General features: G+C 38.4%; 1 protein-coding gene across 1 annotated transcript in view; it reads right to left on the bottom strand.

The window, feature by feature from the left end:
* Positions 1 to 26,747, bottom strand: part of LOC106876453 (dynein beta chain, ciliary) — an 855,334-nt gene that overhangs the window by 825,718 nt on the left and 2,869 nt on the right. The window contains exon 2 of the mRNA XM_089350837.1: positions 8,267 to 8,425. Within this exon, the coding sequence (XP_089206963.1) occupies positions 8,267 to 8,425 (159 nt within the window). The remainder of the gene's footprint in view (positions 1 to 8,266; positions 8,426 to 26,747) is intronic.

Here is a 26,747-nt window from a genome sequence, read left to right as displayed (position 1 = left end):
TTTTATCAAGGGAAGTTGAAATAATGAGAGAAAAGAGGGGAGCAAATATTAAGTGAGGGTAAGGGTCAATCATATTGTAGTAGGGTGAAAAGTGGGAATTTCAGGAGTGAAGATGGGTTAGCAGTGGAGAGTGAGTAGTTTTGGTTGAAAAGGCAAGGAGGAGATGGGAGAATGGAATTCGAAGAATGAGGATAGGGTGGCTGAAGGAGGGTGGGTGCTGGGTTGGAGGAAATTAGCAAAGGTAATGTTAAGAAGGTTCATGTTACTAGTGTGATCAAGCTGTAAGTTGATGTCAATTGTAAATAGGCAATCACATATATTTCGCAAAATAGGCAAATGATGCATAGTACCTGTGTTCACACAAAATGATTAGATCTGAAAATCTATCTATCTATCTATATATATATATATATATATATATATGTATATATATATATATATAAACAATATATGAGTATATGCATATATATGTACGTGTATGTATATACGTTCATCTACATGTACATATAGATACATAACTGGGTACATGCATGACGTGGCAAAAGAACAAGGACAAAATGGTAAACAAGGTGCAACAAACAAGCAGGCCACATAGAAACATCCCCTTCATCAGCTGCCACCATTAAAACTCCGGCGTTTCAAAGAATTAAGGCAGTACGCATCGTTAAAATGGTTCTTCCCACGAACACAAATTAAAATTGTTTTCGTGGAGGGTAGTGGCGGACGGAAAACAAGACAGGAAAACGAAACGGTGAAATAAACAAACAAAAAGGCTGTACAGCCAGACGCGAAGTGTGTATGTATTGAACGCTGTGAAGCACGTACAAGAGGGGCAAAAAAGTACGTGCGAGCTTGGTGATTCCAAGAACGAAAAGAAATAGCAGCCGGACACACGTGACCAAGGCTGTGTAAGGAGAAAGAGTAGCAGAGGGAAAAGAAGGGGAGGAAGTATAATAAAAGTGATATATATATATATATACCGGAGTAAGTGCATAAATGTGCAACAAGGTGGAAAAAAGAGTACTCAAATACCAGAGGTAGAGTAATATGCCTTATTTAAAAGCAGCAGAAATATAACAAAAGACTGTTACTCGGAGTTTCACGTTCCCGTTCAACGTGAAACTCAGAGTAACAGTCTTTTGTTATATTTCTGCTGCTTTTAAATAAAGTGTATATATATATATATATATATGTTTATATAAATATATATATATATATATATATATATATATACATACACACACACACACATACTCTCTTTCTTCTTTCTTCACTACGTTTGCATTTCTCTTCCAGTCTCTTTCTCTCTTAACCTCTCTTACACTCACAGTCTTTCTCTCTCTCTTTCTCTGCTTTTCTTGACTACCTCTCTCTTATCCTCCTCCTTCCCTCTGTCTCTGCACAGCCAGTCATATTTCTCTATCCTCTCTCTGCTTATCTTCACTACCTCTCTCTCCGTATCTGTCTCTGCTTCTTCCTGACGTTTTTCCTCCCTGTCTCAGCAACATGGACCTTGGCAAAGCCAAATGCATGGACAGCATAAGATTCCAATTCAGAGAAACTAGCAGGTTCGAAATATTAAGACAATGCTCCTCATATAGAACTTTACAGAAGGATTGCCACCAAACACTCTAATTGCAGAGGCCCTGAAAAGCCCTGGCTTTCATCAAACTGTGGCTCCAATTGAAAGAAAAAGAATGAGTTCATTTGCTCATATGTTTTAATTCAACTGCACATGGAGTTACTAGAGAAAATATTTGAAGAAGCAAAAACACAAAAGGATGTAAAACAAACAAGTGACACAATGGAATCTGAAAAGGGTCAGGGTGATGCTGTGAGGGAGGAACAGAACAAAGCAGATATCATCACCCTGAAAAAAATGTGAGTCCAAGAAGAAAACAAAGGTCCACCAGGAGAAATAAAAGAAGCCAAATACGAAGGCACAAGCAAGTAGGCAAACTGAAAATGGATGTGAGCCCAAGGTGGGAACAGAAACAAATGTAAAACAAAATAGAATTTGCGAAGACAAAGGTTATGGTAAAAAGAAAACCCAACCAGTCTGCAAGTTCTATGCAAAGGGTACCTACTGGCACAGAGACATTGGAACAGGCTGTAGATTTGTGCATCTCAAACTTCATCTGAGCGGTACTTATTTCATCCACCCCAAGACCAGGAAGAACTGCTCCTAATGACAAAGATCTAGGTCACAAGATACAATGCCACTACCATGAAAATGTGTGGATGGTGCATGCACTGCTCCTGAAAGGAAACACACAGTGGATGCAGTATGGACAGCAGCTGCTGAACAAAAGTCTTTTTTGGAAGTGTGACTCAGATGTATAAGACAGCTGACCTGGCTTCAACAGATATTGAGTCTGAGAAACAATTACTAGCACTCGAGACCACCTCAAACAACAAATGAACCAGGGTGGCCATTCTGACCCTCTTAGATGTCAAACCAGAAGCCACTACCTAAACTCTATATGACAGGAGAGAAAGGACTCATGGTGGAGTTGCAATGTATATCCAGAAAGATGTCATGCCTGTGGTTCTGCTGTCACACTCAAACTCAGTCTGTGACACATTGGTAGTACACACTAAACAGATGAAAATAGTAATATGTACTACATATCACCAACCAGATGATCCAAATTATGGGGGGACATTTCAAGAGAGCCTTCAAAAAGTGAAAGAAGTGTTAACCAACCTGGATGAAAGCCTGCACCAAACTCCTAAATGTCAAATGGTCTTCTCTCAGCTATGTCACTGCATGGCCTAAGGCATGAAGAATCTCTACTTGACCTCACACATATCTTCTTTATGCTCCACCCAACAAGAAAAGAAATGTCTTGGATTCTGCTTCACATATAGTGCTCATCCATAATATTATGGTGTCACTGATGATTTTCTCAAACCATTACTTAATAAAACTAACAATGCATGGTCTGCAGAAAACTACAGACTTCTTCAAGTACCTAACCCCTCTCCAGCCTGAACTTCCACAAAGCTCATTGGAAAGTATTGAGAAAGAGGTCATGGAACAAAACTGGTCTACCAGTCTCTCTACACAAGATATTGACAAAAAGCTGCAGCAATTCATGACAAAAAGCTGCAGCAATTCATGACAATCATGCACACAACATGTGCAGTAAGTTTGCTCCAGAAAGAATGCCAAACCAACAGAAAAGTATAATTCCCAGGGATAAGAAGATTCAAATTAGACAACAAGCAAAAATCTCAAGTCTTCTAAATGGACCACTGAAGGATAGCAAATGATCTTCTCTCAAACAAATATTGCTCCATGAATACGAGAGCGCAGAAAAAGAAACCAGCACTGTCAAACATATTAAAACAAACCCTAAACCATTCTATAGATATGCAAAAGAGTTTGCTTCAGTACAGTACAAAATAAAGCGACTGTTCAAAGAAAATGGCTTGTATTTTTCCTCTTGATTTTCCTCACCCCACTACATAATCTCTACCCTACTTACTCATCCCATAACCACACTTTTAATTATTTTTTGTTTCTTCCCAAAATAAGCCATAAACAATGTCTGGAAATCACACAATGTGAAAGCACATTTTTGATGCAAATCTGATGAAATGCCTCTCTAATGTCTAAAACCACAAACATTATATAAATTTTCACTTTGAATTTTTGCATAAACTGGCATTGCAAGCAGAGTTGCTGCAGAAACAATTCTAATGAATCACTAAAGACATGTTAAAGAATTTTCTTAGTCTTCTTCTTGTTTAAATTATTTCTACTTCGCTAAACCAACTGCAATGTGAATGTAGTGAAACAAGAAATTTCTACACCTGAGGAATTCAAGCATCGGCCTGGAACCCAACAGCATTAATAGCCCAGAATTCGGGTTGAGTGCTTCTTTGGATATATAAATTCAGCAAAATATTAAAATATTTAAATTTTTTTAAACATCACCATAGAAAATAAGTCATCAATTGGGTATGCAACAAAATTTCAATATAGAAGAATTGAGCACACCACTAGATTATCAGTTGAATTTAATGCACATAAAAACAGGTGTACGATGAAGGTAACATGAAATGAAATGCTGGAATTTGTTTTTGAAGAAAACTAGAAAATTAAATACATCAACTAAATGAATACACAGAAGATATATGATAAAGATTTACAATAGAAATTAAATCAAAACTTTTCACTCATATTATAGGCAAATTAAAATTATAGATGAATTAAAATTACAAGCAAATTAAAAGTAAAAACAAAGTAAATTTGGAAAATATTTATAAAATCTAATCATACATATATACAATATTCACACAATATTTCTGTCATGGAAACTTGTAAAACATCTCACTCTACATACTGCAACCTTGCAGAATGTACACTGAAAAGAAGTTTCAACTGGCCATCCACTGGGAGTTTTTCTTTGTTGATGTAGACATTCATGGCACTGCCTTTCACAATTTTCAATTTTTTATTATTTATGGAGATTGGCTGAACTGAGAAGGATATCTCCCTGGCAGATTTTGGTTTTCCATCCTGCAGTTATTTTTCTGGAGGAATAACCTGCCCTCAGTTGAGTCGCTACCGCTGCTCAGAACTGCAGATGGTCGCACCACTTTCAAGCCCCTCCTGATTTGGTATATAATATAAACACATTTACAATGATCGTGTTTACTATATACCAAACCATTTATTATCCAATCTACCAACTGGATAATAACTTATAATTTGGTTCAGCCAATCTACATTGCCCATGTACCTGTTATAATCGAGGTTCACAAACATGGTGCCATTTTCATCTACACATCATTATACACAGATAGACAGAAAATTTATCTGCCTCTTAACTCTGTATGTGGTCAATAGCAGATTTCCTTTCTGCCAACGGATTATTTCACCTCTCTTTTTTAATTTCGTTTACTTTATAACGACAGCCCTTTTCTACTAGCAATTACTGTAGCACATGTATACATTGTCACAGCTTCTAAATCCACCGCAAGTATGACGAAAGTAAAAAGTATTATACTGTCCTGGATATGGTATAGAAATGATAAATTTCAGACCACATTGTACCCTAGGACATGCTGTCTAACATTATTGTCCCTTTTCCCAGTATAAAAACTAAAGCCACAGCAGTATCCACTTTGCAGGTTTTCCGAACTTTGATCCCCAGAACGTTTCTGGCATATGTTGTTGGAAACAAACCCTTCCTTTATACCCCACCATGCCCTCATCAACGGATAGGTATCTATCAGGGTTGTAGAGGGTTTTATATGCATTTTGAACAACGTCAACAGGAGGTCTTATTTTAAATAAAGGATTAAAGTTTGCTTCTTCATGTACTGGGGTACTGCTTGTGTCTCTCACAGTAAAATATTGGTTCAATTTCACAAAACATGTCCTTATTAAAATACTGGAAATGTACTGGCCTCCAAAAGGTTCCTGATTACTCCAGTAATTTGTAATTCTGGGTAATTGTCTTACACCATAATAATATTTATGGCTAAATATTTCTTCTATGCTTATGAGAAACCACAAGCTATCTTTTTTTCCAGTTTGTTTATATTCTGCATAACAGTTTGTTTTCACAGTGATTGCTTTGAACAAGCTTACTGGAAAAAATAAAAAAACGTCTAATGGTTTTGATTCCTGAGAAGTAGGTCCAGTCACTTCAGAAAAATAGTATAAATTTGTCCTCACTGTCACTATTGGTGTTCTCTTCAGAATCGCTACTTTCAGTTTTGGATACAGAAATATCTGATTCATTCTCATATACCACATGCTTTTGGAGTTCACTCATACATTTTCCCACCATTTCTTCCATTGAAAAGCCCTCAAATTTAGAATCACTGCTTGAAAGCATGAAACACATCCATTTTAGAAGTTGAAAGAAATTGCCAGAGAAAATATTCCAGGAATCTGCACCTGCATTTTTCATTCAAGTTGATATATTTCTAACTAGGCTGTCAGTATATCTAGGTTGATTCAGTAATCATTGAAAGTTCTCATTGGGTGTATGGTGGGTATTATACAGCTTAGTTTCTAGGTTTAATACAACATCTACAAAGTAAACTATTTTATTTCACTTTTTGAAGGAGATAGAAAGATTAATGTTCTCAAAGAAAGCATGGAGATGTTTTCTCAGCCTTTCCACTTCAGACTGGGAACATCCAGAGGTGAGCATCATTGCTATATAGTGTACCCCATCCCAACTTTGGAATACTCTTCTCCAATTCATATAGCCCCAACAAAATCGCTCCAGAGTATCTATCCTGGTGAAAGTACATCCTTAACGTAGCTAGGATTGCCTCCCAATGTCTGGCCTCTCTCTTCAGTGCTAGAAAATATTTCATCCACAACAATTATTGATACTCTACAAGACTCAGATGAAGCTGACAATGGAGTATTGCTCTTACATATGGAATAGTATTCCAACTGATTACACAGACATGCGAGACAACCTCTAGAAAAGGGCCACATGACTTATTGGCATAAAGTCACTAATAGACATGCTCCAAACTTTGGCCCTTATGTATGCTGTCTCCTTTCTCTGCTTTTTTACAGGTACTGTAATGGCCTTTGCTCCTCAGATCTGGTTGGGCTCATTTCCACATCCACTAAAGCACTTCCATATCACTCTTCTCTCCTTTTCCCATAATTCTTATTGTGTCCAGATTCATAGGATATGCACAAATTATTACATCCAGTCCTTCCTTCCTAAAACATTGTCCTCCAGGAATTCCTTCCTATTTCATGTATTTTACAACAGGAGTTGACTTAGAAAGTTTTTAGTGGAATATAAATAGCAACAATCTTCCCATGGTTTGTCCATGGCCTTTGGAGGTCATGGGCACACCTTCCTCAAACCCAGCAAGTAAAAAAAATAATAAAATGGTACAATGAATCTCCAAGTATTAGTACAAAGTGCTTTGGATTTCTAATTTTCAGGCAACTGGATCCATACAGAAAAGAAAATCACCTGGCAGACCTGGGTCCATTACAGCTCCAGAAAATGTGGCAGCAGCAAGACCATCCATTCAGCAATCACCAAAGCAGTCTGCTTGTAAGCACAGAAAAATATTTGGGATATAAACTCAGAGTTTGAGAAGAATTCTGCATGCTGATTGGAGATTGCATCCTTACAAAATGATGTTGGTTCAAGATATAACTGAGATAGATCATAACAACCGCAGAGCCATATGTGTGAATTTTCTTGTACAAGTTCCTTCTGCAGCTATTCTTCTGAGTACCAATGAGGCTTGCTTCCATATCAATGGAGTAGTAAATAAGCAGAATTTTCACTACTGGGCAGAACATAATCCTCATTAACTCCACCAACAACTGCTTTACTTTCCTTGCATAGCTGTTTGATGTACACTTACCAACTTTGGTGCAAACAATTTGTAATTTTTTGAAGATGGTGCAACAGTAACTGTTACCTCTGGTTAATAGGTCGAAATGTTGAAAGCCTTTCTGTGCTCCAAACTGGACAATTTGGATACAGAACATATGTGGTTTCAACAGGATGGGGCCACAGCTCACACAGCATGATGTTCACTTAGTGTTGAAGGAAATGTTTCCTTAGCGTTTGATCTCTTTAAGGAGACATGGGGTGGCTAACAAGGTCATGATATTTAAGCCCTTGTGACATTTTCCTTTGGGAATACCTAAAGGAAAGAGTTTACCAACATTGTCCTTGAACTCTTGAGGATTCGAAGGAGATGATCAAAGAAGAAATCAATGCAATTCCACCTGAGATGACATGAAGAGCCTTGGGGAACCTTTTGTCTCATAATTTTTAACACCCATTAAAACAAAACCATTTTTATGTACTTTTTAGAAATATAATCAGGTTTTTTTATATCCATTCAAAATATATATCCATTCAAAATATATCCATTCAAAATGTGGAAGATCCTTATGTCCCACCTGTAAATACTGTATTGTTTTACCTGAATACATGGGTACAATTTATAAAGGACTGTATATGAGGTAGAAAGATATTTTCTTCATTAACAATGATTTAAGAAACTTTCTTCCATTTGGTTCCTAGTTGACAATGTGTCACTCTTCTTACTATTGAGTGAAATATAGGTCCCCAATAACACCCCTCGATAGTTTCCCAGAAAGGATTTTAATAATTAAGCTGATTTAATAATTAGTTTAAAATTCAATAATTTAAGCTACTTTAATAATTAGCTTAAAAATAGGATGCTAAAATTGAAACATTTCAACATTGAATAAAAGAATCAACAATAAATAAACATAACTGACCTCATTATAGAAGACTGACATGTAATCAAGAGGAGAATGGCTCAAATCACTACAAATAAATGACTCTAATAAAGAATCAGTTTGGGAAATAGGCTGATCAAACTTTCTGATAAAATAGCAGGATTTTGTTGACACAACTGCTGGCCATTTACTCAAAACCTGTAAAATAGAGTGAGATAAGAATATATGTTAATAACATGTCTATCTTAATCAAGAGATTAAGTAGGACTCAATACATTTGAATGTACAAGGTGGACCATAAAGTTTGGATACATAGGAAATATCATTAATCTTTTTTTTTTTCCACATATGAGTTTGTGGATATGAGGGATTGTCACATCAACACATAGCAGATGCTTTCAATGCACCTCATCCCACAAGGATCCCCATTGCCTTTCTCACAGACGGGAAGATAGTTAAGGAATTCAAAGAAACAGGCAGTGTCATAGGTGAACCTCATTCTGGATATCCAACAATAATGGATGAAATAAAAAAAGCTGCCATGGCTAGGGGTTTTGTTATGATACTTCACAGGACATCGAAGAAGCTGAGTGTTCACCAGAAACATACCCAAGAGAAATTTCATACATACAAGTCACAAATCTACTGCAGACAAACACCAGCCTTTTAATACACAGAGTGTGTCAGTTTTTTGAGGTCATTTCTATGAATTTAGAAAAAGATACATAGCTCATTAAAGGAAAGATACATTATCTATGACCAGTATTACATCATCTTTTTTGGTGTCATTGGATATACTGTGAAGGAGCCATCCTTTTGGAAGAGGGGCCCTATCTTGTAACGTACTGAGACTGTTTCTTTGGTAATGGTAAAGAAAGCTTTAGAGTTTGACTTTATATTTTCTATAACCCAGGCTTCTTTATCTGCTCCCTCTTCTTCAGGGATTGAGGCAGACTTTTCTCAATCTCCAACAGTATTCTTTTCAGGCAGGACTTTTCACTACTTTTGAAATGTTTGTTCAGGTGGTTTGCAATCTTTGTTGTCTCATAAGAATTTGCCACTCCCTAGGAATCTTGTTTGTGCGTGTATACTCTGGGACAGATCTGTCACATATGGTTTGCATTATGGACATGAAATGTTTGGAGCTTCATGTCAATGTATGATGTGGAAAGACATTTAAGCCAACCTTGTTTCAGAATCTTTTTCAATCGACTTCCAGTCAGCTTTATCGAAGTTCAGACTAGAGAGATTTCAGGTGCGTTGTACAGGCTGTAGGGGCTTTTGGTTCATCTATTATGTTGTGATCTGAGACTAGTGCCAGTGTCACTTTCATATTATGGATGACATCCATATTGTTTGTGAAGCAGAGATCTAGTATATTATTTAACTTGGTTGGTTGCAGCACAATTTGCTCCATGAATGAAGCATTGGTAAGGTGGAGCAGGGACACTACCAGTACTTGTTGGCAATATGTCATTCCTAAGACTATGAAGCTCTCAGACCATCCCACATAGGGGGAAACTGAAATCGGCCAAAAAGAAAATGCTGATGTGTTGCTCTAGTTTGGTGAGAACTTTTATCTTTGCAAGGCAGTCTTCAAACTTACCTCTGTGATTTGGAACAACTGGTGGGCAATATGTAGTAACAATATTAAGTTGTCTGTTGTGTACAATTTAAGTATCGCACACTGAATTTGAATATGACAGCAGAGCCTGAGGTATGAGGTCCTCTCATATGTACACTGCAACTCCACCAGGGCTCCTTTCTTTTCTGTCTATTCATATTGAAACATATTTTGGTATGTGTACATCTGCATCCCCTATATAAGGTCTTAGATGCATTTCCACAAATGCTAAGCATAGAGCTTGATTGCATGTAGCAAGGTTTCTCAGGAAAAAGATTTCTGTTTTGCAGTTGAGGTGCAACAGACCTCCGATGTTTAAAAGCAATATTTGTGTGATGCCTGTGTTGGTGTTCATGGTGGCCATTCTGTATCTGTTGTATGTGGTGACCTTGTGTGGTGGTAGGTGTAGTTCCAAGTTTGTGCTTGTAGCCAGGTCAGCTGCTGTACAATCTTTTGTGCCATACACAAAAACGATTTTTGTTCAACTGCTGCCCTTTTCACATCTGGATGAGGTTGGCTGTGTGTTGGGGCACATACTACATCTGCATATCATCTTTGGGGACTAGACAATGTACAATTTTTTCTTCTTTGGTGCCTTTCTGTTTGTCCTCTTCTTGGAAAGATGTTTTGTTTTAGGCCCATGCAGTTTTGGCAGGGTTTGGTAGTTTGCACTATCATCATCATGTCAGCATATGTTTCTGCTTTCACTTTCTTTTGTACCTCCTGTTTCTTTTGCTGGAGATCTTCAGTTTTGCTCAAAAGTTCTTAGTTTTGATTTTGCTTTTCCTTTTCTTTTAACCCCTTGCTCTCCCTTTTTCTGGGAGCTTTTGCTTTGACATTTATAACTTTGTTTTCTTCCTTTTTCAGCCCTCTCAAATCTTTGATTGTCTACTGTAGTGAGGGGAAGGGCCAGTATCAGTGTTTCTTTCATTTGCAGGCCTCTCAGTTGTGGCTTTGGATTTGCTCTTTTGAGGGACCAGTGGGACCTGGAGAATTTTTTTGTTCTTTTTCACTTTCTCCATCCTTCTTGACATCCTTGCTACAATCAGTTCCCAGAATGGCATCAAGGATGTCAATGTGCTGTCTAATGAGAGCATAGAAATTTGAAACAATTACTCTTTAGTGTCGTTGTGATGATGGTTTTCAGGAGACCTCCCTCAGCAATTTCACAGAAACAGTTCAGTTCCTTGATTGTCCACTTTCACAGCACTACTGTATAAACCTAGAGAAAGACAGAGGAGAGAGGAGACAGGAAGAGGAAAGGAGGAGGAGAGAATGGAAACAGAGAGGAAGGGGACATTGTATAAGTATGACCATGCAGATATGCATGTGTATGCATATCTACACAAAAAAACTTTACAGGAGGAAAGAGGTAAAGAGAAGAGTGGCTAGGGAAAGAGAAAAGAGACAAAGAAAGGAGACTAAGGGAGAAGTTAGAGAAGCACGTGCATACATACATATATATAAATATATATATATGCACACATCCATATGAAAGTGCGCATGCAAGCACATTAATATATCGATAAATACATTGATTTTATGGATAGATCCATATGTGCATGAATATGTATATATGCTCTCACATATGCACTCCCAAACACATACACACACACATATAATGGGGATAAATACATAGAGAGGCAGAGAGATAGACAGATCAGCATAATGTATGTAGATAGAGACAAAGACATAGTGATGAGAATCATTATGAGATACATTATGAAAAAGATAGGATTATCAGCAGTAAAAGGGGTGATACTAAACTCTGAAATGTCAGTTTCGACCTCCTCCTGTCTTGCAAAAATTATGTCCCCCAAATGATTCTGTAAACTACGAAACAAATGGTAGTCTGAAGGAGCAAGGTCGAGAGAATAAGGTGGATGAGGAATTTTTTCCCAACCAAGCTCTTCGATCTTCTGTGATGTGATCTTTGCAGTGTGGGGTCGCACATTGTCCTGATGAAACATCACTCCTTTTCGATTCACTAAAGTGGGTCTTTGTTTCTTCAAAGCTTGTTTCAAATGCTCTAATTACTGACAGCAGACTTGAGCATTGATTGTTGCATTAGGTGGTAACAATTCAAAATGAATTACTCCTTTGCAATCTCACCAGATAGAGAGAAGAACCTTTTTTCCATGAAGTTTCCTTCTCGGTTGTGGTTGAGCTTTTTCCCTTTTACCAAGCCACTGTTTACGAAGTTTAACATTTTGATAGAAGATCCATTTTTCATCACCAGTCACAAGTCTATCCAAAAAGGGTGAAATGAGTTCGCAAGAATGGAGAGAAGAGCAGATGTTAACTCAGGATATGTGGCTCCTTTTGGACAATTCATGAGGCACCCATTTTCCAAGTTTAGGAACCTTTCCAAGTTGTTGAAGATGACGATGAACAGTTGTATGGTTTGAACTAAGCTTTATTGCCAATTCTTCAACTGATAATGCAGGATTTTCTTCAAGTAATGCCTCAAGGAGCTTATCATCAAACTCAACTGGACGTCCTGTTCAATTTTCATCTTCAAGGCTGAAATCTCCACTTCTGAATTCTGAAAACTATCTTCTGCAAGTTCTTTCATTCAAGCATTCTTTCCCATAAACTGAGTGTATGTTTCGAGTCACTTCGGCTGCAGAGTTTCCTTTTTTGTACTCATAAAGCATTGTGCTTCAAATACTCTTTGGATACTTCCATGCTAGAAAGGGTTTTAATAAAAGAAATTTTAATTCTATTATTCTATAAAATAATATTTAATTAGTTTAAATATACACAAATGCATAAAAATAATTTTTAATTCCATTAAACATTCTAAAATACTATTAAATTTTATTCAATTTTAAAAAAGCTAAAATTGGACAGAACTTATGGGATGACCTGATATATATAGAGGGAGAGAGACACACACATTCCCACTCCATCTACACATACAGCCACCTACCCATTCACACATCTTTCACAATAGGTGCTGACCTGCTATTGATCTCTCATTCTGTTTTGATGCCTTATGGATTGATTTCCATTCATTTATTTATTTATTTATTTATTTGTGTATGTATGTATATTTTGATATGATTCACATTGACAGATACATATGTGTATATATATGTATATAAGTATGTATGGGTATCTGTATGTGAATGTGTGTAATCATGTAATGTATGTATATATATGTATGAATGTATGTTTGGACATATATATATATATATATATATATATATATATATATATATATTTAATATGTGACATTAATAAAAATCTGATATAATTTAAATATATACTTTAACCAAGTAACACAAGCCTTCTGTAGTTTTTTCACTCTTATTATCTTTTATATATATATATATATATATATATATATATATAGAAAAAAATTAAGGTACTCAGAAATCTGGATGTTTGTACATTTACAGATTTTTATTAATGTCACATATTAAATAAAGCGCTTTTCACCTAATCGTGTAGGATTTTCAAATTTGTATATATTTTTATATATATACTAGCAGAAATACCCGGCGTTGCCCGGGTTAAAGAGAATAATGAAATCTAAAAACGCCGTCTAGACTACGCATCATCTTTATATATAGAGATGTATATACACACACGCACCCAAACACACGTATATATATGTATATCAATATAAATATATGAAAGTCAATGAAGTTTCATAAAAGAAGGTGATCATGTACATACTTTCTTGCTGTTGTGATTATAACACCTCATTGTAAACTATGTTCCTTGTTTTCCCTTGTGGAGCATATACAAATAGGTTTTTTGTTGCTGCCCACTCTTGAGCAGCCAACATACAGTTGTCCATGTGAGAAGCAGGGCTCTTCCAAGAGAAGACCAGCTACAGACAGTGTTTGACCCTGATATTTGTTTATGGACATGGCAAAAGTCACACAAAGGGGGAATTGTAGTCTTCTGAATGTAAAAGGAATGTCTGCTCCTGATGGAGTAAGAGGAATTCTTGGAATAAAGACGTCATCCCCTTTTGCACATCCAGAAAGAATGGTAGCCTCGATAACGTGTGACATCATTTTCTAAATAATGCTCATCTGTTATGTTCGGGTTAAAATTTCATCAACATCAAAAATATATGAATTTTCATGGGAGTTATGGCCGTTATGCAAAGAATATAATTTCCAAATTTCATAAAGATCCATTCAGTACTTTTGACGTAGTTTTGGATAAGAAAACAAATGACTAATGTGTGTGTTTGTGTGCATGTGTATGTGTGTGTGATGGGTGTATATATGTATAGATATCTGTATGCATGTATATATGTATATATGTGTACATATTACATGTACATCTATATATATATATATATATACATCTACACATATGTATACATATACATGTATGTATAGATCTATATATATATACATATACGTGTACATCTATATGTATACAAATACATCTCTCTCTCTCTCTCTCTCTCTCTCTTTCTCTCTCTGTGAAAGTATCTGTCACTACAGTATCGAAATGTGATTGTTTCAGTTAGTGGAATAGTTTCATTTTTAAAGTGAAAGTATTTGACATGAGTGTTTTTGTTTCACTTTTGACACGTAATACTTAAATAGTGGAGGAGATATTATGTTGCCGTGTGCTCGAACTCTGCAAGAAGTTAATTTTTTTTTTTTACTAAAACACAACTGGAACCCTAAGTAAGGCATGTGTAAAATTTGAATGAAATTGGTTGCGTAGTTCTCGAGTTTTAGGGATTCACACTCACAGACAGACAGACAGACAGACCGACAGACAGACAGACAGACAGACAGACAGACAGACAGACAGACAGACACACACACATTCTCATTTTTATATATATAGATATATATATATATGAATGTATGTTTGGACATTATATATATATATATTATATGTATATGCAACCATTTGTATATATGCCTGTGTGTATATATTTTCTGTATTTGTATGTATGTGTGTATGTATGCTTATGTGTAGGTATAAGTATATTTATGTATATGCATGTTTATGTATTTATGTGAATATATGTACACGTATTTCATATGTATAAGTTGCTTATATAAAAAGAAACCCATTACTGTTTTACTAATATGTGAGTCAAGGAAGCCCTATTTTGTTGTTGCGGATTAGCACAGTTGTGCTTTGGTAACTGCAGCCAATCAGAGCTGGTCGTGCAGCTTTAACAAAAGGAATTCTGTTCCAGTCAGCCAGCAATTAGTAGGAAGATGCTAGACCTCCAACACCATTTTTTCATAATGTACAGCTTTGAGCATCTTTACCAACTACCAAATGCAATATTACTTTAAGCTCACTGTATCATCCATCACCCATTTCGTGCTACTCACTGAAGAATTATGCTGTCTTGAGTTAACTCCCGAACAGTCAATATCATGTGGAGTTCACTCTAGAACTTGCTAACTCCTAAGGTTCTTTGCAACAGCTAGTGCATTACTGCCGCCTGCCATTTTATATCAGTTTATATCACTACATGCACATTCAGGCCACATATGATGATTCTTATCTGCATATGTATGCATATAATAAATAACATGGTTTTGCCTTTTGATATTGCTTTCTTTATTACTTTCAACAAATGAACACATTACATTGGTGATCTAGACGTGTGCATATTTCTTGTGGAAAGAGTCCCCAAAGCAAAAAAAAAAATTTCACATAAGTGAAATATATTCTCTGCAAACAATTTTTTCATTTTTTCCAATATGGCTACCTTCCTTCTTCATGTGTAACCTTGTGGTGCCTTACACATGCGCAGATGGACTCACCTCAATTTGAATTTCCCGCTCGCTAGCATTACTGTAAAATTATATAGCAACACCAAATGGCGGTACCCCTGCATGGCCACAGCTTATGTGCTGAAACTAGTTCAATTCAAGTCAATTCAATATATATATATATATATATATATATATATATATATACACACAAACATACGTGACAACATACGTGACAAATCTTACAACATGAGCCAGAGTTACCCGACAACATTACCCTTTAACAAAAGGGTCTGCATCCCTAGACATACTTATGACCACATGGAAGCACAATTCACTATAGCTAGGACCAAACTTAGACAGATTTTAGAATTATACACTAAGAGACAGAGGCCCAACAACTCGGGAATATACCCACATGTGGACTACATAAGCTCATGCAGCGCACGAGGAACGGAGAAGTGGTATGCCTTCCCACAGATAAGTCCAGCAGGACGTCAATAGACAGCTTGCCGAACTATATCCAGACAATGCAACCTCACATAACCAATATGAAAGTAACAACTTTACAGGCGCATGAGGAGAGAGAAAAGGTCCTCAACGTCCACATGATGATGTGGACAATTATTCTTGGACCCCAGAAACGCACAGCCAACAATTTCCAAGCCTGCAACAACGATATTCCAACACTGTATGGGCTTCATAAGGATCACAAAGTAACTACTGATCCCGTGGTGGGACCACCAACAAGACCAGTCTGTAGAGTGAATGTCGCTAGCAACTACAGGATTTCCTACTTCCTCTCAATGATCATACGCCCCATAATCCGGATGTCACCTGATGTTTGTGACAGCACGGAAGATCTCCTCAGCAGGAGAAGAACTGGGCCTCCTACTTAGATTGACATATGACGATGTATATCTAGATAAACACGACCTTAGAAGTTTCTGCCCTAGTAGACGTTCAAGAGGTAGACCACCCACGATATTAATTAATATATGATTAATTAACAGATTTTATAATAATATTTTACCCATTACCCATGTTCTCATACTGAATATATACGACGCAGGAAATATTTTCTGCAGATATATTCCTGGAATTGGCGCGCCAAAACGAAGACTTTTGAATTTTACCATTAAGCTGTAATTAGCAGAACCATATGCACGCGCACCCATGGCGGTGGGCAACTCTGTATACGATTCTGATGATTGCGGTTACATTACAAATCAGGCTGAAGAGGAATAGACAAATGGTAAGAATTTGTTAAATCCGAAACCGGTTCCTGTTTAAGAATGCTTTTTTAAGTGATTTTAAATGTCTTGCCCGCTCACGGTTTGGTATGCTGCTATATTTCATGTTGAGAACAATTTAGGTCTTAATAGACACAAGATGTGATCTATTTCTAGCACATTAATTGTCCACGTTAGTGGTCGACGTTATTTTTTAAAATGTACCTATATATATATATATATATCTAATCATCATCATCATCATCGTTTAACGTCCGCTTTCCATGCTAGCATGGGTTGGACGATTTGACTGAGGACTGGTGAAACCGGATGGCAACACCAGGCTCCAGTCTGATTTGGCAGAGTTTCTACAGCTGGATGCCCTTCCTAACGCCAACCACTCAGAGAGTGTAGTGGGTGCTTTTACGTGTCACCCGCACGAAAACGGCCACGCTCGAAATGGTGTCTTTTATGTGCCACCCGCACAAGCCAGTCCAGGAGCGCTGGCAACGATCTCGCTCGAAAATCCTACAGGAGCCAGTCAGGCGGTACTGGCAATGGCCACGCTCAAAATGGTGCATCTCATGTGCCACCCGCACAAGAACCAGTCCAGGGGCACTGGCAACGATCTTACTTGGCTTGCCGGGTCTTCTCACGCACAGCACATTTCCAAAGGTCTCGGTCAGTAGTCATCGCCTCGGTGAGGCCCAATGTACGAAGGTCTTGCCTCACCACCTCAGCCCAGGTCTTCCTGGGCCTACCTCTTCCACGGGTTCCCTCAACTGTTAGGGTGTGGCACTTTTTCACGCAGCTATCCTCCTCCATTCTCACCACATGTCCATACCAGCGCAATCGTCTCTCTTGCACGCCACAACTGATGCTTCTAATGTTCAGCTTTTCTCTCAAGATACTTACACTCTGACGGGTATTCACATTGACATTACACATCCAACGGAGCATACTGGCTTCATTCCTTGCGAGCTTACGTATGTCCTCAGCAGTTACAGCCCATGTTTCACTGCCATGTAGCATGGTTGTTCGTACGCATGCGTCATACAGTCTGCCTTTTACTCTGAGTGAGAGTCCCTTTGTCGCCAGCAGGGGTAAGAGCTCTCTAAACTTTGCCCAGGCTATTCTTATTCTAGCAGCTACACTTTCAGCGCACCCACCCCCACTACTAACTTGGTTGCCCAGATAGCGGAAGCTATCGACTACCTCTAGTTTTTCACCCTGGAATGAGATAGAAGTTGTTTCCTGTTTGTTTACAGTCTTTATTGCACCTGAACATCTGCCACAAACAAAAACTAACTTGCTAGTTAACCTGCCTTTGATGTTGCTGCACCTCTTATGTGTCCATAGCTTGCACCGGGTACATCTTATAGAGTTACTACCTACTCCTTTTCTACATACTGAGCAGGGCCATCTACCTGAAGGAGTTTGTGTTTTATCTACCTTCCTACTTATTAGGATTTTGGTTTTAGCTAGGTTGACTCTAAGGCCCTTCAATTCTAGACCTTGCTTCCACACCTGAAACTTCTCCTCTAGTTCTGATAGTGACTCCGCAATTAGGGCAAGGTCATCAGCATAGAGGAGCTCCCAGGGGCAACCTGTCTTGAACTCCTCTGTGATTGCCTGGAGGACTATGATAAATAAGAGGGGGCTGAGGACGGAACCTTGGTGGACCCCTACCTCTACCCGGAATTCATTGCTGTACTCATTTCCAACCCTCACCTTACTGGCAGCATCTCTGTACATGGCTCGCACAGCTCTCACTCACCATTCTTCTATCCCAAGTTTCCTCATTGACCACCAGACAAGGGATCGGGGGACCCTGTCAAAGGCTTTCTCCATGTCAACGAAAGCCAGGTACAGAGGTTTATCATTAGCTAGGTATTTCTCCTGCAACTGTCTCACTAGAAATAAGGCATCAGTAGTGCTTTTACCTGGCACAAACCCAAACTGCATCTCATCTAAATTGATTCGCTCCCTAATTAGTTGGGCTATGACCCTCTCTGTAACTTTCATAACCTGATCTAACAGCTTGATGCCTCTGTAATTATTTGTGTCTAAAGCGTCACCTTTACCTTTGTAGCAGTTGACTATGATGCTGCTACACCAGTCATTGGGTATGACTCCTTCGTGTATCACCTGGTTCGTAATACGGGTGACTAGGCTATAGCCAACACTGCCAGATATTTTGAGCATCTCTGCAGTGATTCCTGATGGGCCGGGGGCTTTCCCGGTCTTCATACTCTTAATTGCTTTATCTACCCTGGTACTATCAACTCGGATAGCTGGTCCCTCTATTGGGTCGACATACGGCAGGTTCTCTTTCTCCCATTCATTCTCTTTATTAAGCAATCTATCGTAGTGGCATCTCCAGACCTCTTTCTTTGCATCCTCATTTAATGCAAGCGTACCATCATCCATACGAACACATTTCTCTCCTACAACATCACTATTCTCTCTCCTACACTGTCTTGCAACACGAAATACCTCGAGTCTTTGGTCCTCACGGCGCAGAACATTGGCAAATCTTTCCTTATCTGCTTCCCCTCTGGCTAAATAAACCTGTCGCCTAGCCTCCCTTCTGGCACATTGGTACAATTCCCTGCTACCACCGTTCTTCCAGTCCTTCCAAGCCTGTTTCTTTTGTCTAATAGCCCTGTCTACCTCCTTGTTCCACCACCACGTTACTCTGGGTCGGGAGGGGACCTTACACCACCCACAAATCTGGTCGGTGGCTTTCAACAGGTTGTCCCGCAGAAATCTCCAATTGTCTTCCACGTTGTATGATGCTATATCCCCTTCTATTTCGTTAAATGCTTCAAGTAACTTGTCTCTAAGTCTCTGTCCGTTTGCAGGGTCTTTAAGCTTCCACACCCTTCTCCTCCAAGCCTGTCTAATTCTGGGCACCCATTTTGCCTTGATCCCAAAGTCGCTAACTACTAATCTATGTTGTGGGGTACATTCTTCGCCAGGGTAGGTTTTGGCATTTATAAGCTGCCCTCTTTCCCTATTTCAGGCAAGGATGTAGTCGATTTGGCTAGAGTGTCTGCCGGAGCGGTAGGTGACTAGGTGACTGGCAGGTTTCCTGAAGTTGGTATTGCAGACCATAAGATCGGTTGCATCACAGAACTCCAGTAGTCTGGTTCCCTCCTCGTTGCGGGAACCGAAGCCATAGCCGCCATGTATGCCATGGAAGCCTCCAGCACGACGTCCGACATGACCGTTGAAGTCTCCAGCCACAAAGAGAAGGTCCCTGTCACTCGTCGACGAGGTAGTTTGCAAGAGGGTGTCATAGAATTGGTCTTTCAGACCATCTGGTAGCCCCGGTTGAGGTGCATAGGCTGAGATGACAGTAGCTAATCTATGATGAAGCACTAGTCTGATCTTAAGTACTCTGTCACTTACTCTAACGACCTCGATTACCTTATCCACCCATTTCTCCGCTAGAAGTATTCCTACGCCCCCGACCCCGTCAGTGTTCCCTGCCCAGAAAATCTTGTACCTGTGTTCTTTGCCTGTGAGGAACCTCGCAGAACCTCCTCTCCATCTTACTTCCTGGATGCAGCACATATCTACGCGTCTCCGTTCAAGCATCTCAACAATTTCACCAGATCTACCTTTCAGCGTGCCGACGTTGAGAGTGCCAATCCTAACAGTATGGGTGTTGGGAGTGTGTGCCTGTAGCCTGGGAAGGGGAAAAGCAGTGTCGTGTACCTGAAAAGAAAACTTGCAATTGGAAGAATTCATAAGCAAAACAGTACCTACAACCTGCAAACATTTCTCAAACTTAATGCGCTACCCAAAGGTAGGGGAGAGGATGGCCAAGGCCACTAGATGGGTTCCGGGAGACAGCCGAGGATGACAGGATAACAGAGGAATGAACTTCCGGTGGAGGGGGTGGGAGGGCGGGTTACCGTCAGCGAGTAGATAGGGCTCTTAATTGTAGATTTTAAATATTTGAGAGACAACAATGCATAAATCGTAATTTTTAAAAGAGCAATGAATTCTAGGTGAATAGAATATAACTTACCATGAATTTAGGAAGCTTAGAAAATGAATAAGTATGAATTTAAGACAACAACTGAATTCAATTGAATTTCATGGAGAGAAACAAGATGAATAATAGAGGGCAAACTAAAGCGCGAAGGTATGAGATGTTTGAGGCCGTAAATAAATAAAAATCTCTATCTTAACTGCATCTTGGAGACTTCGTCGTAGTATGTCAGCGGAGATAAGGGATTGAGATAATTTAGAATGGATTTCTCATTTATATATAGCCAGAACCTGAAGACCTTAAGGAAAAACTACGAGAGAGAGAGAGAGAGAGAGGATGGTGGGGTAGACAGAGGCATGGCGAGAGAAAAGATCATCATCATCATCATCATCATATATATATATATATATATATATATATATATATATATATATATATATATATATATATAAAGAGAGAGAGAGAGGGGGGGACCAGTCAAGCAGCACATCACGCTGTAATTCTTGGGCTATATATATATTTTTTTTTCTATGCATGTGTGTGTGTGGGGGGGGGGGCAGATGAGGCTTATTAGTCATAGTGAAAGCAACTCTTCTAGGAGAGGGACACTCTGACATGAAACCAGGTCATGGTAATAACAGTCCCTTAATTGGCTGCACTATCAAAGTTGATGGGGGTAGACTGGGCTCCTGTTCTGAAATGAAGCTGTGATTAGGACAACCAGTATAAGAGGATAAAGCTCTGAATTCTAATTGACTTACCGCTGCTAGCTTGCAGTATCCTTTTGAAGAAAAGCCTAGGAGAAGGTACTCCGAGATAAAACCTGCAGTCAACTTAGTACTAGTCAACTTTGCTTGTCACTGGAATCTACTATTTTGACCCAGAGAATGGCAAAAGTGTTGTACAAGCTTTTGTCACTGCGATCCAATGAAGCACAGTCATCCCCAACAAAACAACAATGATCACTTTTTAAAAGTCCTATGGCAATAGAGGCATGCAACAAATGCAGACTTGACTGGTTGGAAACATAGTTACAAATCTGTACATAAAGCGGCAGGGTTCATATCTTAACATCGCTTACATGTTTTCATAGACAGGAACTGTTTTCAGTGAAGAATCCTGTGTCTCAGCAACTCTTTCAAGAGAAAACTGCTCACCTGAACATACTGGGAAGGTGCTAGAAAAGGTGTACTAAAAATTGTCTGGTTAGTTTACTGCAGCTAACAGTGGTTCAATTTAGCAGGAATGAACAAAGAATTGATATAAACAATGATAATAAGTATGCAAGGAATAAGGTTTCTCTTAACCTGGCCTGTTGGAATGTGAGAGCCCTTTTAGATCGAGCAGACAGGCCTGAAAGAAGAACATCTCTTATAACTAAGAAGCCAAGGCATCTTAATGCTGATATTGCAGCTCTTTCTGAAACAAGATGTTCAGATAAAGATCATCTTATTGAAAGAGCAGCAGGCTTCACATTACTCTGGGTTGGAAAGCCAAAGGGAGAGAAAAGGGAAGGTGGTGTTGGGTGTGCAATCAGAAAAGATTTGCTAAGAGACCTAGAACAACCACAAAGCATAAATACACACATAATGAAACTCAGGATCCCTCTTTCTAGTGGATGTTTTGTAACTGTTTTCTCTATTTATGCTCCTACACTTTCAGCCAGTGAGGAAAATATCCATGCATTTTATGAGGAGCTTAGAAGAAGTATTCTGTCAGTACCTTAGAATGAGAAGTTGGTTATGCTTGGTGACTATAATGCACATGTTGGTAGAAGCTATGGTGCTTGGAATGTACTTGGGCATTAAAGTGGAAAGGTGAACAACAATGGGTCGCATCTGCTACAAATGTTCCCCAAACCATTAAAGTGGATTGTTGGGAAAACTTACATATACATGTTTTTCCGATAAAGGTTTTTTTGCATACTGAACTACTTGGCAAAATTGTTAATTATTAATTAATTGGCAATTCCCTGCCCTATATCTATCTATCTATCTATATTATATATATATATATATATATATATATATATATGCATATGTACATATATATATATATATATATATATATACATATACATATATATATGCATATGTACATATATATATATATATATATATATATGCATATGTACATATATATATGCATATGTACATATATATATATATATATATATATATATATATATGCATATGTACATATATATATATATATATATATATATATATATATATATATATATATATATAAATGCATATGTACATATATACATATATATATGTACATATATACATATATATGTACATATATACATATATATGTACATATATACATATATATGTACACATATACATATATGTATATACATATATATGCACATATATACATATATATATCTCACATAAGAACAAGGTACTGCAACAGCCTCGGTTTCAGAGGACCTCAGCTCTTTAATGCACTGCCAAAACAATTGAGACCTTCAAGACATGGATATAGAGGTCTTCAAAACAAAACTCGACACTTTCCTCTCCACGATACCAGATGAACCATCATCATCATCATCATCATCGTTTAATGTCCGCTTTCCATGCTAGCATGGGTTGGACGATTTGACTGAGGACTGGTGAAACCGGATGGCAACACCAGGCTCCAGTCTGATTTGGCAGAGTTTCTACAGCTGGATGCCCTTCCTAACGCCAACCACTCAGAGAGTGTAGTGGGTGCTTTTACGTGTCACCCGCACGAAAACGGCCACGCTCGAAATGGTGTCTTTTATGTGCCACCCGCACAAGCCAGTCCAGGGGCACTGGCAACGATCTCGCTCGAAAATCCTACAGGAGCCAGTCAGGCGGTACTGGCAACGGCCACGCTCAAAATGGTGCATCTCATGTGCCACCCGCACAAGAACCAGTCCAGGGGCACTGGCAACGATCTTACTTGGCTTGCCGGGTCTTCTCACGCACAGCCCATTTCCAAAGGTCTCGGTCCGTAGTCATCGCCTCGGTGAGGCCCAATGTACGAAGGTCTTGCCTCACCACCTCAGCCCAGGTCTTCCTGGGCCTACCTCTTCCACGGGTTCCCTCAACTGTTAGGGTGTGGCACTTTTTCACGCAGCTATCCTCCTCCATTCTCACCACATGTCCATACCAGCGCAATCGTCTCTCTTGCACGCCACAACTGATGCTTCTAATGTTCAGCTTTTCTCTCAAGATACTTACACTCTGACGGGTATTCACATTGACATTACACATCCAACGGAGCATACTGGCTTCATTCCTTGCGAGCTTACGTATGTCCTCAGCAGTTACAGCCCATGTTTCACTGCCATGTAGCATGGTTGTTCGTACGCATGCGTCATACAGTCTGCCTTTTACTCTGAGTGAGAGTCCCTTTGTCGCCAGCAGGGGTAAGAGCTCTCTAAACTTTGCCCAGGCTATTCTTATTCTAGCAGCTACACTTTCAGCGCACCCACCCCCACTACTAACTTGGTCGCCCAGATAGCGGAAGCTATCGACTACCTCTAGTTTTTCACCCTGGAATGAGATAGAAGTTGTTTCCTGTTTGTTTGCAGTCTTTATTGCACCTGAACATCTGCCACAAACAAAAACTAACTTGCTAGTTAACCTGCCTTTGATGTTGCTGCACCTCTTATGTGTCCATAGCTTGCACCGGGTACATCTTATAGAGTTACTACCTACTCCTTTTCTACATACTGAGCAGGGCCATCTACCTGAAGGGGTTTGTGTTTTATCTACCTTCCTACTTATTAGGATTTTGGTTTTAGCTAGGTTGACTCTAAGGCCCTTCAATTCTAGACCTTGCTTCCACACCTGAAACTTCTCCTCTAGTTCTGATAGTGACTCCGCAATTAGGGCAAGGTCATCAGCATAGAGGAGCTCCCAGGGGCAACCTGTCTTGAACTCCTCTGTGATTGCCTGGAGGACTATGGTAAATAATAGGGGGCTGAGGACGGAACCTTGGTGGACCCCTACCTCTACCCGGAATTCATTGCTGTACTCATTTCCAACCCTCACCTTACTGGCAGCATCTCTGTACATGGCTCGCACAGCTCTGGCTCGAAATGAGACACAGTTGGGAGCAGCGATGTCAAATTCTTTTATACAGCAGATGTGCCATCAAAACTCTTGATTGGACTATATCAGGTGGAAGAGAAGAGCCATGCAAGAAACGTGAAGAGAGCACAGCATAAAGACGGAAAGTCATGGTGGTGCTCCAGCGTGACCACAACCATTTGGCTGAAACGCATAAATAAATAAATACATATGTACATATATACATATATATATATATACATATGTACATATATACATATATATGTACATATATACATATATATCCCTACAACCCAAACACAAAACAATTTCTCAAATATCATCATTTCTAAAAATAGATTTGACATCAATTCTAAAAATAGCCAAACACATACTGCTGCTGTCCAAAGGAATTGGTATAAAAGACAGAAAACCAACCAACCTGTTACAGTCTGTTAAAGTCTGTCATACCGGCCATGATGAAATACCACAAGGTATAGAAAATACGTATTCGCCTTTATATATTTAATCCTTTATATTGAACACTCAATATTTCATCTATTCAATAAGACATATTCCATATATTCAATAAGACATTCAATACTTTATTTCATAGTACCATCCATTTTTATTTTATATTATATATTGTATATTCCATATTCTATATCCCACATTGGTTTTGCAGGAATATAAATAAAACATAAAAAACAGACAGTGCTGGAACTCTTTTAAACAAAATAATATATTCCTCTATACACAATCATACAAAACCCCTTTTTTTGTATTTATTTTTACCCGCATATATATATATGTACATATATATATATATATATATATATATTTAAAAAAATTGTAGTTAGAATTAGTAGTTTTTTAACTGCTATTTCTAAATTTTCAGTATGTTGGTGAAGCAACTCCTGCTGATCCCTATATGTTAATAATTATAAATGTTTTACCGATAAAGGTTTTTTTGCATACTGAACTACTTGGCAAAATTGTTAATTATTAATTTTATTAATTAATTGGCAATTCCCTGCCATATATCTATATTGATGGTCTTCTCGTGGATGGTTAAACTGCAATCTTTTCTGCAGGACTGTTTGTGGCGCACATGGGATAATTTTGAGGAGGGATACGGAACTCACTAGTCGATAAATTTGTAGATGCTGATTTTTTCTGATGTGATATTTGATGTCGCATGGTCAGATATGCATCAGTATCTTAGCATTTTCAGATATATAATTTTGTATATCATGCTGATGAGTGGAACGAAATTTTATATTCTAATCACGAAACGTCGTACATGATTAACTAACGGCAGGTTTGTTTATTTTCTCTTCCATTTTGTTCTATGTGTGCCATAAATATCGCCATTCATTGGAGAAAAAAAAATTGTAGTTAGAATTTGTAGTTCTTTTAACTGCTATTTCTAAATTTTCAATATGTTGGTGAAGCAACTCCTGCTGATCCCTATATGTTTATAATTATAAATGTTTTACCGATAAAGGTTTTTTTGCATACTGAACTACTTGGCAAAATTGTTAATTATTAATTATATTAATTAATTGGCAACTCCCTGCCCTATATCTATATTGATGGTCTTCTCTTGGATGGTTAAACTGCAATCTTTTCTGCAGGACTGTTTGTGGCGCACATGGGATAATTTTGAGGAGGGATACGGAGCTCACTAGTCGATAAATTTGTAGATGCTGATTTTTTCCCTAGGAGCTAGGACGGCAATGTGTGATGAAGCAATTGCTGGCAATCAGTTGCTACACAGTTTTGCCAGAATTCTATCAGATTGGGCAGAAGATGTTGATGCACCATTTTGCATAGAAAATTTCATTAAAAAAATATTCATTTTTCTGAAAGTTATGACCTTCCAAAGTTGG

The sequence above is a fragment of the Octopus bimaculoides genome, chromosome 1, assembly GCF_046866305.1.
Source record: "Octopus bimaculoides isolate indiv1 chromosome 1, ASM4686630v1, whole genome shotgun sequence".
Taxonomy (NCBI): domain Eukaryota; kingdom Metazoa; phylum Mollusca; class Cephalopoda; order Octopoda; family Octopodidae; genus Octopus; species Octopus bimaculoides.
This window is presented reverse-complemented; position numbering and strand designations above follow the sequence as displayed.